This window comes from Kogia breviceps, chromosome 4, assembly GCF_026419965.1.
Source record: "Kogia breviceps isolate mKogBre1 chromosome 4, mKogBre1 haplotype 1, whole genome shotgun sequence".
NCBI lineage: Eukaryota > Metazoa > Chordata > Mammalia > Artiodactyla > Physeteridae > Kogia > Kogia breviceps.
In genome coordinates this window covers 61,793,449-61,806,144 of record NC_081313.1, presented here as the reverse complement: position 1 = coordinate 61,806,144, position 12,696 = coordinate 61,793,449, and the positions used below count along the sequence as shown (strand labels likewise).

At 38.9% G+C, this 12,696-nt stretch overlaps 1 protein-coding gene across 2 annotated transcripts in view; it reads right to left on the bottom strand.

The window, feature by feature from the left end:
• Positions 1 to 12,696, bottom strand: part of SCAMP1 (secretory carrier membrane protein 1) — a 107,802-nt gene that overhangs the window by 75,010 nt on the left and 20,096 nt on the right. Inside the window, exon 2 of one of the 2 annotated variants that reach the window (XM_059061394.2) lies at positions 7,211 to 7,288. The exons of the other annotated variant lie outside the window; for it this stretch is intronic. Within the exon in view, the coding sequence (XP_058917377.2) occupies positions 7,211 to 7,288 (78 nt within the window). The remainder of the gene's footprint in view (positions 1 to 7,210; positions 7,289 to 12,696) is intronic. 2 annotated transcript variants of the gene reach the window in all.

The window sequence follows — 12,696 nt, the reverse complement described above, 5'->3', positions numbered from 1 at the left end:
AAGTAACTGATAAAGGATGCAGAGTTTCTTTCAGGGGTAGAAGAGACAAAAATATTCTAAAGTTAGAATGTGGTAATGGTTGTACAACTCTATTATTACATTTAAAACATTTAATTGTACACTTTAAATGGGTGTATGGTATATTAATTATCTAATAAAGCTGTTAAATGAATAATAAATTTTTGTGATTTTTTTTCCTAACATAGAAGAAAACATGTTTTTATGATGATGTGAATGATCCAGTAGAAAGTGATAAAACTAGTGATGTTGGAGAGGAGCAATTCAGCAAAGTTCTTAAGTGAAAGTACATGGAATCTACTGCACAAATAGAGGGAATGGCTTTAGACAGAAGCACAGACAGTTCATCTATAAGTAAAAGGCAGAAAAACAGAACACATGGGTATAAATGCTGGTAGGTAGGTAGACGTGATGGTGGAACTCTGTGGATGTTCTCTACTCGTTGCTTCAATTTTCTCAGTGAAATAAGTAAGGTCATCAACTGAGAATGAGGATAGGAGGACAGATTTTAAAGATGAGGAGAGAGAAGAAGAGAGTGGACAATTAAATAACTAGGACATTCAGTAGAACTTAGAGCTAGTTATGAACTAAAAATGAGGCCATTCAGTATGTTTACATCTGTTTCTCCGTATTTAGTTGCAAGGTAAGGGCAGAGAGTATAGAGTTGTCTTTAACCAGGGCTTGGCTTCTAGCCAAAAGATTATGTCAAAGTAAGGGGGAGAGGGGAAGGCAAGGGAGTTGAGAGTACATGGAGAGTGATTATGACAACTGGATGTGGAATTTAGGCTGAGAGAAGAGAGTAAGATGTAGATAAAGGGCAGTGACATAGTAGGATCAACAAACCAGAGGTCCTGGTGGAACTGAAAGATGTGTTGAAATTGAGGAACTAGAAGAGTAACTGAAAAGATATAAGAAATGGGAGTGACTTGAGATAACATGGAATGCAAAAATCAATGGAAGAGATGAGGTCAAGGCACTGACAGGCAGGATACTGGAAAGATCATCACTAAGAATTCAAAATAGGACAGTGGGGACTTCCTTGGCAGTGCAGTGGTTAAAACTCCACGCTTCCACTGCAGGGGGCACGGGTTCGACCTCTGGTCAGGGAACTAGGATTCCGCATGCTGTGTGGTGTGGCCAAAAAAAAAAATAAATAAATTATGACATTCAGGAGGAGTTCCCTGGTGACCTAGTGGTTAGGATTCCAGGCTTTCACTGCCATGGCCCAGCTTCAATCCCTGGTCAGGGAACTGAGATCCAGCAAGCTGTGCAGCATGGCCAAAAAAAAGAAAAAGAAATACATAATGGTGGATGGGGAAAATAATGACATGGGATTTTTTTTAGACAGGAAGGAGGAAGACTGTCTAGAAGTAGCAACTAGAAACAAAGACGATACCTACCCAATTTTATGCCCAGTTGTCTGAGAACTGTGAGAGAAAAAGCAGCTAGTTTTGGAGAAGGTTACAGGGGAAGCAGTGTCCTCACAGAAAGGCCAGTTTCCACAGAGCAAAGGATAAAACATTCAGAGAAAAAGATAAAGATATAGGGGATTTTGATGAAGTTGGACTCTGACTTCCAGAAACCACAAGTTTCAGGAATTAAGGAAATAGAAGGGTTCAGAATAAGAAATGTGCAGTGCATCATGAGGATTAAAATCCAGGAGATGAGGAGGAGTCTGGGGCTTCTAGTAGAGAATGACATAAACAGGAATCAAAGGCATAATGAGATTAGTCCTGATAAACTTAGGGCAGTCAAGTGTTGAGGGTAGGGAGGGACAAGTGTTCTGCAGGCTCCACTTTGATCCTTTTAAATGGGCATAAAGAGATATGAAGTTATACAGTCCTAACCCTAATGTGCCATCTTATTCCCAGTGTGGCATACAAACCCTAAGGTGAACCTCAATGATTCTACCCTCCTGGTGTTCATGTCTTAATCTAATACCCTCTCCTTGAGTGTATGCAGGACCTGTGACATGCTTCTAATCGACAGAATTTGGTAACAGTGATGGGATATCATTCCCTTGATTACATTATGTAACATAGGGACTCCACCTTAGTAGCAAAGTGTGAGAGACTCTGCAGACTCTCTGAAATAAGTGGCCATGATGTTGAAGCCTGTGTGGCAAGAAACCATGCAGCCTCTAGGAACTGTAGACAGCATCGATGACCTGAAGGTGGCCTCCAGCTGAAAGATGGCCAAAAGCTGGGGCCCCCAGTCATACAATCACAAGGGTATTAATTCTGGCAACAACCTGAATGAGCTTGGAAACAGATTCTTCCCCAGTCAAGCCTCTGGATGAGAATGTAGCCCAGATCACACCTTGATCACAACCTTGTGTAACCCTGAACAAATGACCCAGTTAAGCTGTGCCCAAACTCCTGACCTACAGAAATGATAAAATAAAATGTGTACTTTTTCAAGCTGCTAAATTTTTAGTAATTTGTTACACAGCAATAGAAAATGAATATACCTAGTATGAGAGGTTCATCTTGACCCATTATAGGAGGTAAGGATAACCTAGGGAAGCCAGGCATTATGACCACATACAGTGTCTCTTTACTCCATTCAATGACCAATAAATGCCCTAAGGGAGGTGGTCTCAATGGGGTTGTGGGTTAGAAAGTAGATGACTTCAGCTGGAGCAAATGGCACCTTAGAGGATAAGATTAAACATATAGTCTGGGGAAGAAGTCTATGGAGACTCTCTACTTTCTGCTCAATTTTTCTGTAAACCTCAAACTGCTCTAAAAAATAAAGTCTATAAAAAATTAAAAATAAAAACAGATAGTCTTAAGTCAAATCATGGAGGCCCCACATGGCATACTACTATATAGGCAATGCATAATCAATGCACACATTTCTAAGGAGAAAAGACCTAATCCGAACTTTGCCTTAAAAAAAAAAATTCTAGTCATAGTGCAAAAAACTGATTTGAGGAAGAGAAACTGGAGACAGGTAAGTAGACAGGTCATTGTATTATCTCACATGAGTACCTGAATTAGGACAGTTTAGTAGGAATGAAAAGGACAGACAGGTAATATCTCCTGGAGGTATAAATGACAGGACGTGGCTACTGATTAGATGTAGGAAAAGAAGCTGTTTGAGCTAAAGACGACTCAGGTACTTCCAGCCAATGACACTAGAAGAACAGAAGGCAATAGTTATCATTAAATGAGACAAGAAACAAAGAAGACTGGTTTCGGAAGGGACAGATAATGAGCTCCAAGAAAGACAAGAAGCAAAGGAGAAAGAAAAAAAAGAAATGCGCGCCAAGGGAAAAGAAAGACAGATATTACAGTACAGAAATTGCTTTTGTGGTATTAAAAATAGGCAAGCTACTATGTACTACCAGTCAGTGCCTGGAGCTAAAAGTTTTATCCATTTTCAAAACAAAAGCTGACATCATAAATTATTTAACTCAACATCTTCCTCTCTGCCTCCACTGTTACACATTAAAAAAAAAAGATGCCCAGAGAGGTTAGATGGCTTGTCTAAAGGTACCAACTAATTAGTAGCAAGGCCTAGATTAGAATCCAGGTCTTATGACTCTCAGTCTACTCCATGTCCTGAATTAACTTAGTCAGAGGCAGTTCTTACTTACATAAATCATTTATCTATGTCCTTTATGGTCAGAAATGACCACTTGAGCGTGCCAGTACTTGGAATTTTCTTCTCTTGGTTCTTCTGCAGATCTTGCTGCTTTATATGACAGAAATCATATATGTCAACAACTAGCAGAACAGAAAAGGAACCAAGCAACCTATTCCTAAAGAAAAAAAATATGACAGTAAACTAGGCCCTGAGAAACATCACTAAGGATTTTATCAACAGCACCACACTTCCCCCCCACACACATAGGTCTCCCTATCCCTGTACTTCAACACCCACCAGAAGACATCCTGTCAGAAGCCGTGAATGCCATCACCAGTGGCTGAAACTAGTGAGAATCAAGCTGCAGTAGGCATTTTTAACTGTTGCCTAATTTAAAAGGAAAACATTCTCCCTAAATACATAACAATTCTCAAGGATGAGCTAATTCTTCTAGTAATTTATGCATTAAGCTTTAGAGGGCAGGCCAGGGAAGCTACCCACCAAGCTCAATATAATTCCAGTGGTAACATGCATTTTGAGTTCAAACAGAAAAAATTATTTCATAACCAAAGACTACCCTCCATTTTATAGCACATCTCAATTCAGACCACCACATTTCGACTGCTGAATAGCCTTCCAGTATACTGCCAACCGACTAAGTCTAAACTATGTGGTGTTTTATGAGGATTCCTTTCTCTGAATTTATAATACAGAATAAATTAATATGTAAATTATTAAAATTATTTAAATATTTAATTGTTACTTTCCTTAAAGTTTCCATTCAAACAGAAACTAAATATAAAAGGAAACCTAGGGCTTCCCTGGTGGCGCAGTGGTTGAGAGTCCGCCTGCTGATGCAGGGGACACTGGTTCGTGCCACGGTCCGGGAAGATCCCACATGCCGCGGAGCACTTAGGCCTGTGAGCCATGGCCTCTGAGCCTTTGCGTCCAGAGCCTGTGCTCCGCCACGGGAGAGGCTACAACAGCAAGAGGCCCCCGTACAGCAAAAAAAAAAAAAAAAAAAAGGAAACCTAATTAAAAAATTAAAAAGACAGGAACTTTCTAAAATCTTAAGGTTATATGCTCATTCTGCTGAAGGATCTTCCTACTTGACCTCAAGTAGCTCACCACACCCTTCTGCAACAATCTAGAAGCTTCATTTTCACAAATACTTTTCTAAGACAAACATGGATAACAGCAATCAACTAAAATAGTATCTGGACTGAGTTCTGACATATCACTTACATCAATTATCCAAGTACGTCTGCTCTTAGAAAATAGTCACAGCTGCAAAAACCGGCGGGGGCGGGGGGGGACAAATTTCTAAAATCATACATATAGGAAACAAAAGAATTTTGAATTTTTAAATTATTGCATCTGTATTTTCCATCATGTAAAAAGTTCAGTGGAAAATGCCTAAGTGCTCTTGTAACAATATTTCTCCTGGTTCTGACACTATCTTACTCATCAAATCTAAGAGAAGTGTTTCGTTGTAAGCTGGCTTTTCATTATTGCCTAGCTACTCTCTTTCAGAAAACCTTTCCTTGACTGTCAAGTCTCAACATTTAGAACCATAATTTACACTTTTGTTTTATTCTTCCTGGATATATCTAATTCGTGTAATTTTTTAAAATCCCAATTAGGTGAGAAATTTTCCATAGACCAGGACATTATCTTCTATTTCTTAGGCATCTGTCTCTAAAGACAGCACTAACAAAATGGAAAAGGCAAAACCTTTACAGAAAAAAGATGAGTTACATAAACCAGTTCTGCCACTTACTAGCTGGATGACTTGTGTCTAAGATTCTTTATCAGTAAAAGAAACAAAAAATATTCATTTTGAATGCTGTTATAAGAATTCGATAAGATAATACAAGTAAAGTACATGGCACAGAGTAGACAACTTGTTGAAGAATATTACTACTTCTAAAAAGAATAATCTAAAGCTGCTACTGTAAAAAGGTTAAACATTTGCTAGTAAAATCTTCCAAAAAATTATATAAAAACCTCCCTTTATTCTTTACCAACAAACTTTTAACAGTCTTGTTCCCATCTCTACCCGCTCCCCCCAGAAATCATCACACTACATATAGTGGAATAAAATATACTGGGCTTTTCTTTTTCTCCCTTTCAACTCCTACCAACTTGCAATCTCATACATTTTTCACAGTTTACTATAAGTTTGAGCCATACAACACTGCCATCTTTACATGTCAAAACTGGTCAACTTATTGGCCATTTCACAGGGTTCAATGTGAAACTGACATGCTCAAAGAACACTTAATGATCCCAGCCTGGGTTGCAGCTGCTACACATAAACAGAGGCTGTTAAAATAAATGAGGGCTTTGAAATAAAGTGAAATTTTAAAGTTCACTCTTGTTTTCGTGTTTTTACTTTGTACAAAGCTCTTCTTAAAACTAAAAAGTTAATACATCTTGAAGAAATTTCCAAGCAAAAGCCTACACAGTCTTCTAGAATTGTTTTCTAGACTATGAAAAACATAAATCAGGAAGAAATGATCAAGTAAGGATCCTTATAATGACATGTAAATCCAAGCACATAACTGAAGAACTTTAATATCTTTAAGAGGCTGACTAACAGTTCAAGAGCCAACAATGTTTATAATTAGGGGCCTCATGAGTGTGATATTTGAGCTAAAAACTCAAATACAGGAGACATAATTATTTACCAGAGAAATTTTGAGGGAGAATTCTCAAGAACCTACCTTCAGTAGTCCTCAAACTGGCTCATAATAAAATCATCAAAAGAGCTAGAGCAGGGCTTCCCTGGTGGCGCAGTGGTTGAGAGTCCGCCTGCCGACACAGGGGACACTGGTTCGTGCCCCGGGAAGATCCCACATGCCGCGGAGCAGCTGGGCCCGTGAGCCATGGCCGCTGAGCCTGCGTGTCCGGAGCCTGTGCTCCTCAACGGGAGAGGCCACAGCAGTGAGAGGCCCGCGTACCGCCAAAAAAAAAAAAAGCGCTAGAGCAAAACCAAAACACAAAACTGCCCTGTGAGAGATTAGAGCCCTAACAGATACTGTAATAAAGTTCTCCAGGTGCTTCTAATATTCATTCAGGGTAGAGAACCCTGTTCTTTAAGGGTTTTTTCCATACTCCTTCATTTTATAAACCAAGACTACATTTTGAGAAGAATATGCTCCTAGGCCAGATTCTAGAGGTTCTAGTCTACCAGAGTAGAAAGCTAGTCCTATTCAGAATCACCTAATTCAAATGACAATCATATAAGTATTCATGGTACAGTTCCAGATGAACATCTCTCTTTGTAAGAAAACATCACCCTGTATTACCATGAAACTAACATGTATACCAAAAAACCTCTCCTGTTTAAAGAAGTGTAGTAATTTTAACATATTAGAGGGGTATTAGCAATTTAATTTGTAGAACCATCATGGTAATTTTCAATTACTAGAAATATTCCTTCCTGTTTCAATAAACTTGCTAAATTCTAAATAAAACACTAACAGCTTATTTTATATAAGTTTAACCAATCAACTAAAAAGAAACCATAGTTGAAATATAAATCCTATTTAATTTCCATTTTAATATTTAAAAGTAGTCCAATTAAGAATAATCTTACTGTTCTAGAATCCGAGAATGGATTGTATTCATCAAGTCCTGGTGGGACATTTCTTGTCACTTGTGTAACTGATGGGTCCTGGAATAAAATTCGAAGGAGAAAAAAAGATTACTTATCCTTTAAGATACAATTATGATATTTACAAAGCATTTGCTTTATCTGTCCTTTTGGTCACCCAGCAAAGCTAAAAGAGGAAAATAAAGAAGATTATCAGATTTACCCAGTCCCACTTCCAGAAAGTTGAAATTTAAACCCACAGCCCTCACACTCTCAAAGAAAAACAAATTAAAACTGGGTTAGATGCAAATCAGCTGCTAGCTATTATTTAAAGAATGAAAATAGACCACCTCATAACAGCTGTGTGGAACCGATTGCAAAGGGCATCTCAGCAAATCTTGAGTAAACCCATCCTTTCCTCTGGGCTCCATAAAGAATTCATGTTCTCCTTTTTTAAAAAATAATGTCTTCAGTTTTCCTCACTGCAGATTTAAGTACCACGATACAAATCAATGTCATGTACAGGCAACATCTAGAGCACTCAAGATTAAGCACCTCTTACTTGTTTTATTCTCCTACAGTACTTCCCCATGACTGTATTTATTGTTCCACATGATCCTAGACTGTCTCCCTCTTCCAAGTATAATATATTACATTATCCCAGCTTTTCAAATCTTAATACTAGGCTTTCATATAAGTAACTAAATCACAAAATCCTAGTTATTCTATTTCTCTTGCCTGTGAAAGTAAGACACAAATATAATGATCATCTGAACAAAATCAACTACATAATTAATGTGAAAGGCATTTGCAAATCGTAATATACAGCCTCATCAGCCTTCATATCCCTAGTCTCAAACTTTCACATTCACCAGAAACAAATAAAACACAGATTGCTGCACCCCACTCCCAGAGTTTCTGATTCAGTAGGTCCCAGGTGGACCTGAGAATCTGTATTTCTAACAAGTTCCCAGGTGATGCTGCTGGTCTGGGGACCATTGCTCCCTTGTCTACACTGTACATTGTCCAATCCATCTTCCTCAACACAGTCATCAAAGTTACCTTTCAAAAATGTAAAGCTAATCTTGTCATTCCCCTCCTCCAATCCCTCTCCTCTGCCCCTTAACCATTTCAGATTTTTAGAGACTCAACTATAAAATACACATTCCTCAAAATGAGATACAACTTTCCAACTAGCCCCTGCCTACCTTTCCAGCCTTATCAACTCTTATAACCACCCTCACACCTTGCCAGTCCTTTCCCTTAACCAAACAAAACAAGCTACTGGGTTTCCCGGGTGGCGCAGTGGTTAAGAATCCGCCTGCCAATGCAGGGGACATGGGTTCGAGCCCTGGTTCGGAAGATCCCACATGCCACGGAGTAACTAAGCCCGTGTGCCACAACTACTGAGCCTGCACTCTAGAGCCCACGTGCCACAACTACTGAGCCCGCAGGCCACAACTACTGAAGCCCACGTGCCTAGAGCCCGTGCTCCACAACAAGAGAAGCCACCACAATGAGAAGGCCGTGCACCACAATGAAGAGTAGCCCCAGCTCCCACAACTAGTGAAAGCCCACATGCAGCAACAAAGACCTGATGCAGCCCAAAAATAATTATTTAATTAATTAATTTTTAAAAACAACAAGCTACTATATAAGGAGCCTCAAACTTGGCAATAAGCAAGCGGTAAGTATAAATTAAAAGTACAGCAGAGGGCTTCCCTGGTGGCGCAGTGGTTGAGAATCTGCCTGCCAATGCAGGAGACACGGGTTCAAGCCCTGGTCTGGGAAGATCCCACATGCCGCGGGGCAGCTGGGCCCATGAGCCACAATTACTGAGCCTGCGTGTCCAGAGCCTGTGCTCCGCAACAAGAGAAGCCACGATAGTGAGAGGCCTGCGCACCTAGATGCGCACTGCACACCGCGATGCACACTGTGCCCCCACTTGCCACAACTAGAGAAAGCCCTCGCACAGAAACGAAGACCCAACACAGCCATAAATAAATAAATAAATAAAAATTAAAACATTTGGTAGATACTAACCAAACTTTAAAAAAAAAAAGTACAGCAGAGATGAAAAATAAAGTCTTTAGGCTTGCTCAACAATAAAATGGGAAGGGGGCAAAGAAATCACTCTACCTCCTCTCAGGGTTACCCTCCCCAGTTTATTCAAAAATGAGTAGGAAGATTATCAAGAGGGGATGTATGCTTCAGGGGGAAAAATTAAGAAAATAGAAACATGAATATTTTAATCAAAATTTTAATCAAGTTGGCATTGTTTTGCTTAAATTTAGAAGTGGCCTCAGAGTCAAGAAGTGGAGACCTAGCAAATCCAGATGGTCCAGCTGCAGTCACATCACAACGCCCAGCCCACCACAACCCACCACAAAACCAGGCGACCTGTGAATGCTCAGACACCATATTCTTCCTTGGCATTGCTTCCTCTGGCAGTAATACTCTTCCAGGCAGGGTCAGCCTAGTAATCTCCTCCTCTTCCTTAAAGACTCAACCCAAAGACTACCTCATATGCTAACCAATAATCTTCCTTATACCTTCCTGATATCCAAGTCACTCCATCCCAATCTCAATGCTCCCACAGAACTTGGTATTTATCTCCATCAGCATTTATTTCACTGAACCACGATGATTTTCATGCAAGTCTTTTTTCCCAAATTAGATTGTGACATCTCTGAATACAAGAAATATGTAAATAGATCTTTTAAATTTAATCATACATGCGAGGTAACACTGTTTCTTGAGTAATTATTATTATGACCTCTGGGGGGGGGGGAAATCCAGAATAATTATTTGCAACAGTAGCAGCAGTAATAACCAAGAAATACTTCCTTAAAAAATTCACATAAATATGAAGTTAATTCAAAAAGTTTAAGTGAAAAGATGTTTAATTAATGTCTACTCTCACTGATAAGGAGAGAAACACTAATTAAAACTACGGCTGACCCTTCAACAACACAGGGGTTAGGGGCACCAACCCTTGGCTCAGTCAAAACTCCTTGTATAAGTTATAGTTGACCCTCCCTATACTCCACATCCATGGTTCTGCATTCACAGATTCAAGCAAGCACAGATCGTGCAGTACTATAAAATTTACTATTGAAATAAATCCACATATAAGTGGACCCACAAAGTTCAAACCTGTGTTGTTCAAGAGTCAACTGGATGCTGATGTAATCACTTCTCACGTATCAGATTAGCAAAAATCCAAAAGTCTGACATACTCTGTTGACAAAGCTGTAAGGAAATAAGGATTCTCACACATTCCTAATGGGAACAGAAAGTGTTACAACCTCTGTGGTGGGAAAGTTGGCAAGTGCTAGCAAAATTACATCTGCATTTAAACTATGACCCGCAATCTCATTTCTAGGAATTTATGCCAAAGATATACTGCAAAATACTATTTGTAATAGCAAAGAATGGAAGCAAACTAAATGTCTACCAATAGAAGATAGTTGAATAAACTACAATACATCTATATGACAAAGTACTATGCAGCTGAGTATTATGCAGTTGTAAAGTGGTATAAGATCTACATGCTATGCAATAGTGAAAAAGTAAAGTGCAGAATAGTGTAAATATAATGTTGCCTTTTATCCACAAAGGAAGATAAAAATGAATGTGTCTTCATTTTTAAAAAAGAATAAATCAAAAACAAACAAAAATGACTGCCTGTAGGGAGAGGAAGAGAACAGTGAGCAGACAGCATAAACTTGGAAGCTAGACTTCTCTGAATGTACCGTCTTTTATAGTTTTTCCTTTGGAACCATGAAAATGTTTTCCACAATTACAAAAGAAAATTAATTCAAAAAGAAAAAAGGGGGAGGCAAAATGTAGGGTCGGAAAGATGGATCCTGCTTAGCCAACATTAATGCCATCAATGTCATTCTCTCAATGCTACTTAAGTACAATGAGTTCCAACTTTCATTCTACAATATGTATATCCAATTATCAAGTGTCCTAAAATTCAAATTCACATTAAATTCTTTTTTTTAATCCTACATAAGGTGTAACTTAGTTCTAAAGAGGCCTAGAATGAAATCATTCTTCCAATTTTCTACTGGTGACTACAATAATTTAAATGATCTTGTTTCCTTTTAGATTCTAGAAAAGTTTAATCCAGGCTGAAAGTTAACTGGCAGTTTGCCAAAATCACTGTCCCAAGTGAACTGAGTTCAATTCTAGTCGGTCTGGAATTTCCCCTAACGCAGTATTAGGTGACCAAGCAGTAGACTATATGCCAAGAATGATCTAGCCAAGAATGATTTAGGGGGCTTCCCTGGTGGCACAGTGGTTGAGAATCTGCCTGCCGATGCAGGGGACACGGGTTCAAGCCCTGGTCTGGGAAGATCCCACATGCTGTGGAGCAACTGGGCCTGTGAGCCACAACTACTGAGCCTGCGCGTCTGAAGCCTGTGCTCCGCAACAAGAGAGGCCGCGACAGTGAGAGGCCCGCGCACTGCGATGATGAGTGGTCCCCGCTCGGCACAACTAGAGAAAGCCCTCACACAGAAATGAAGACTCAACACAGCCAAAAATAAATAAATAAATAAAAACAAAAAACTTACTCACTAAAAAAAAAAGAATGATTTAGGAAGATAAAGAACTAATATCTCTGAATTATCACATAATTAACATTTCAAATTAGTTTTTAATAAATGTAAACAGTGTTGAGGGAGCTATAGTCTCTAAACTGGGAGAAAAACAACAAAGCTGATGATTTAAGTAATAACGAATGATCTTTCAATGCCTATTAAGTATTGAGCACTTGTTTACATTATTTCCAACCCTTTCTATGATCCTCCCTGGTGGATGGTATTGTCGCACTTTTCAGAAAAAGAAGCTATGGCCTTAAAAAAAGAAACTTCCTCAAGGTTAATTAGCATAAATCTGAGATAAACTACGAAGCCAGGACTTCCAATACCTATATATACTCTTTCCATCAGATATACGAAAAACAGTTTACCACAATCGTAACTTTATCCAGAGAAGACACTGGTTGAGCTCATTGTTTACTGATTTTAAAACTTTAGCAGGAAAATATCTCACTTCCTCTCCAACACAATCAAAATGAAATTGTTTTAACTGTTAAGTTGGTTGCTTCTATGACAGTGGTTCTCAAACTTCACAAGCACTGGAATCACCTGGAGAGCTTGTTAAAACCCAAACTGCTGAGGCCAACTCTGAACATACCTTGATGTGCAGGATGGTGGCTGAGAATTTGCATTTCTACCAAGGAAAGCATTCTGACCTGGTCTTATTTTACTGACTTAGAGGAATATACTAGACTTCTTTACTAACTTTCAAGAATCAAGACATTCTTTAGAGTTTAAACATCCTTTTTGGACCTGACTATCCATTAAGTTATGTCATTTAGTCAAGCCGGGGATATTCTGCTAACCCTTTAGTAAGCAACTTAACTCCATGGTCATGTTTCATTAAAAATCAAGATGCATTACAAAAATAAATGTTTT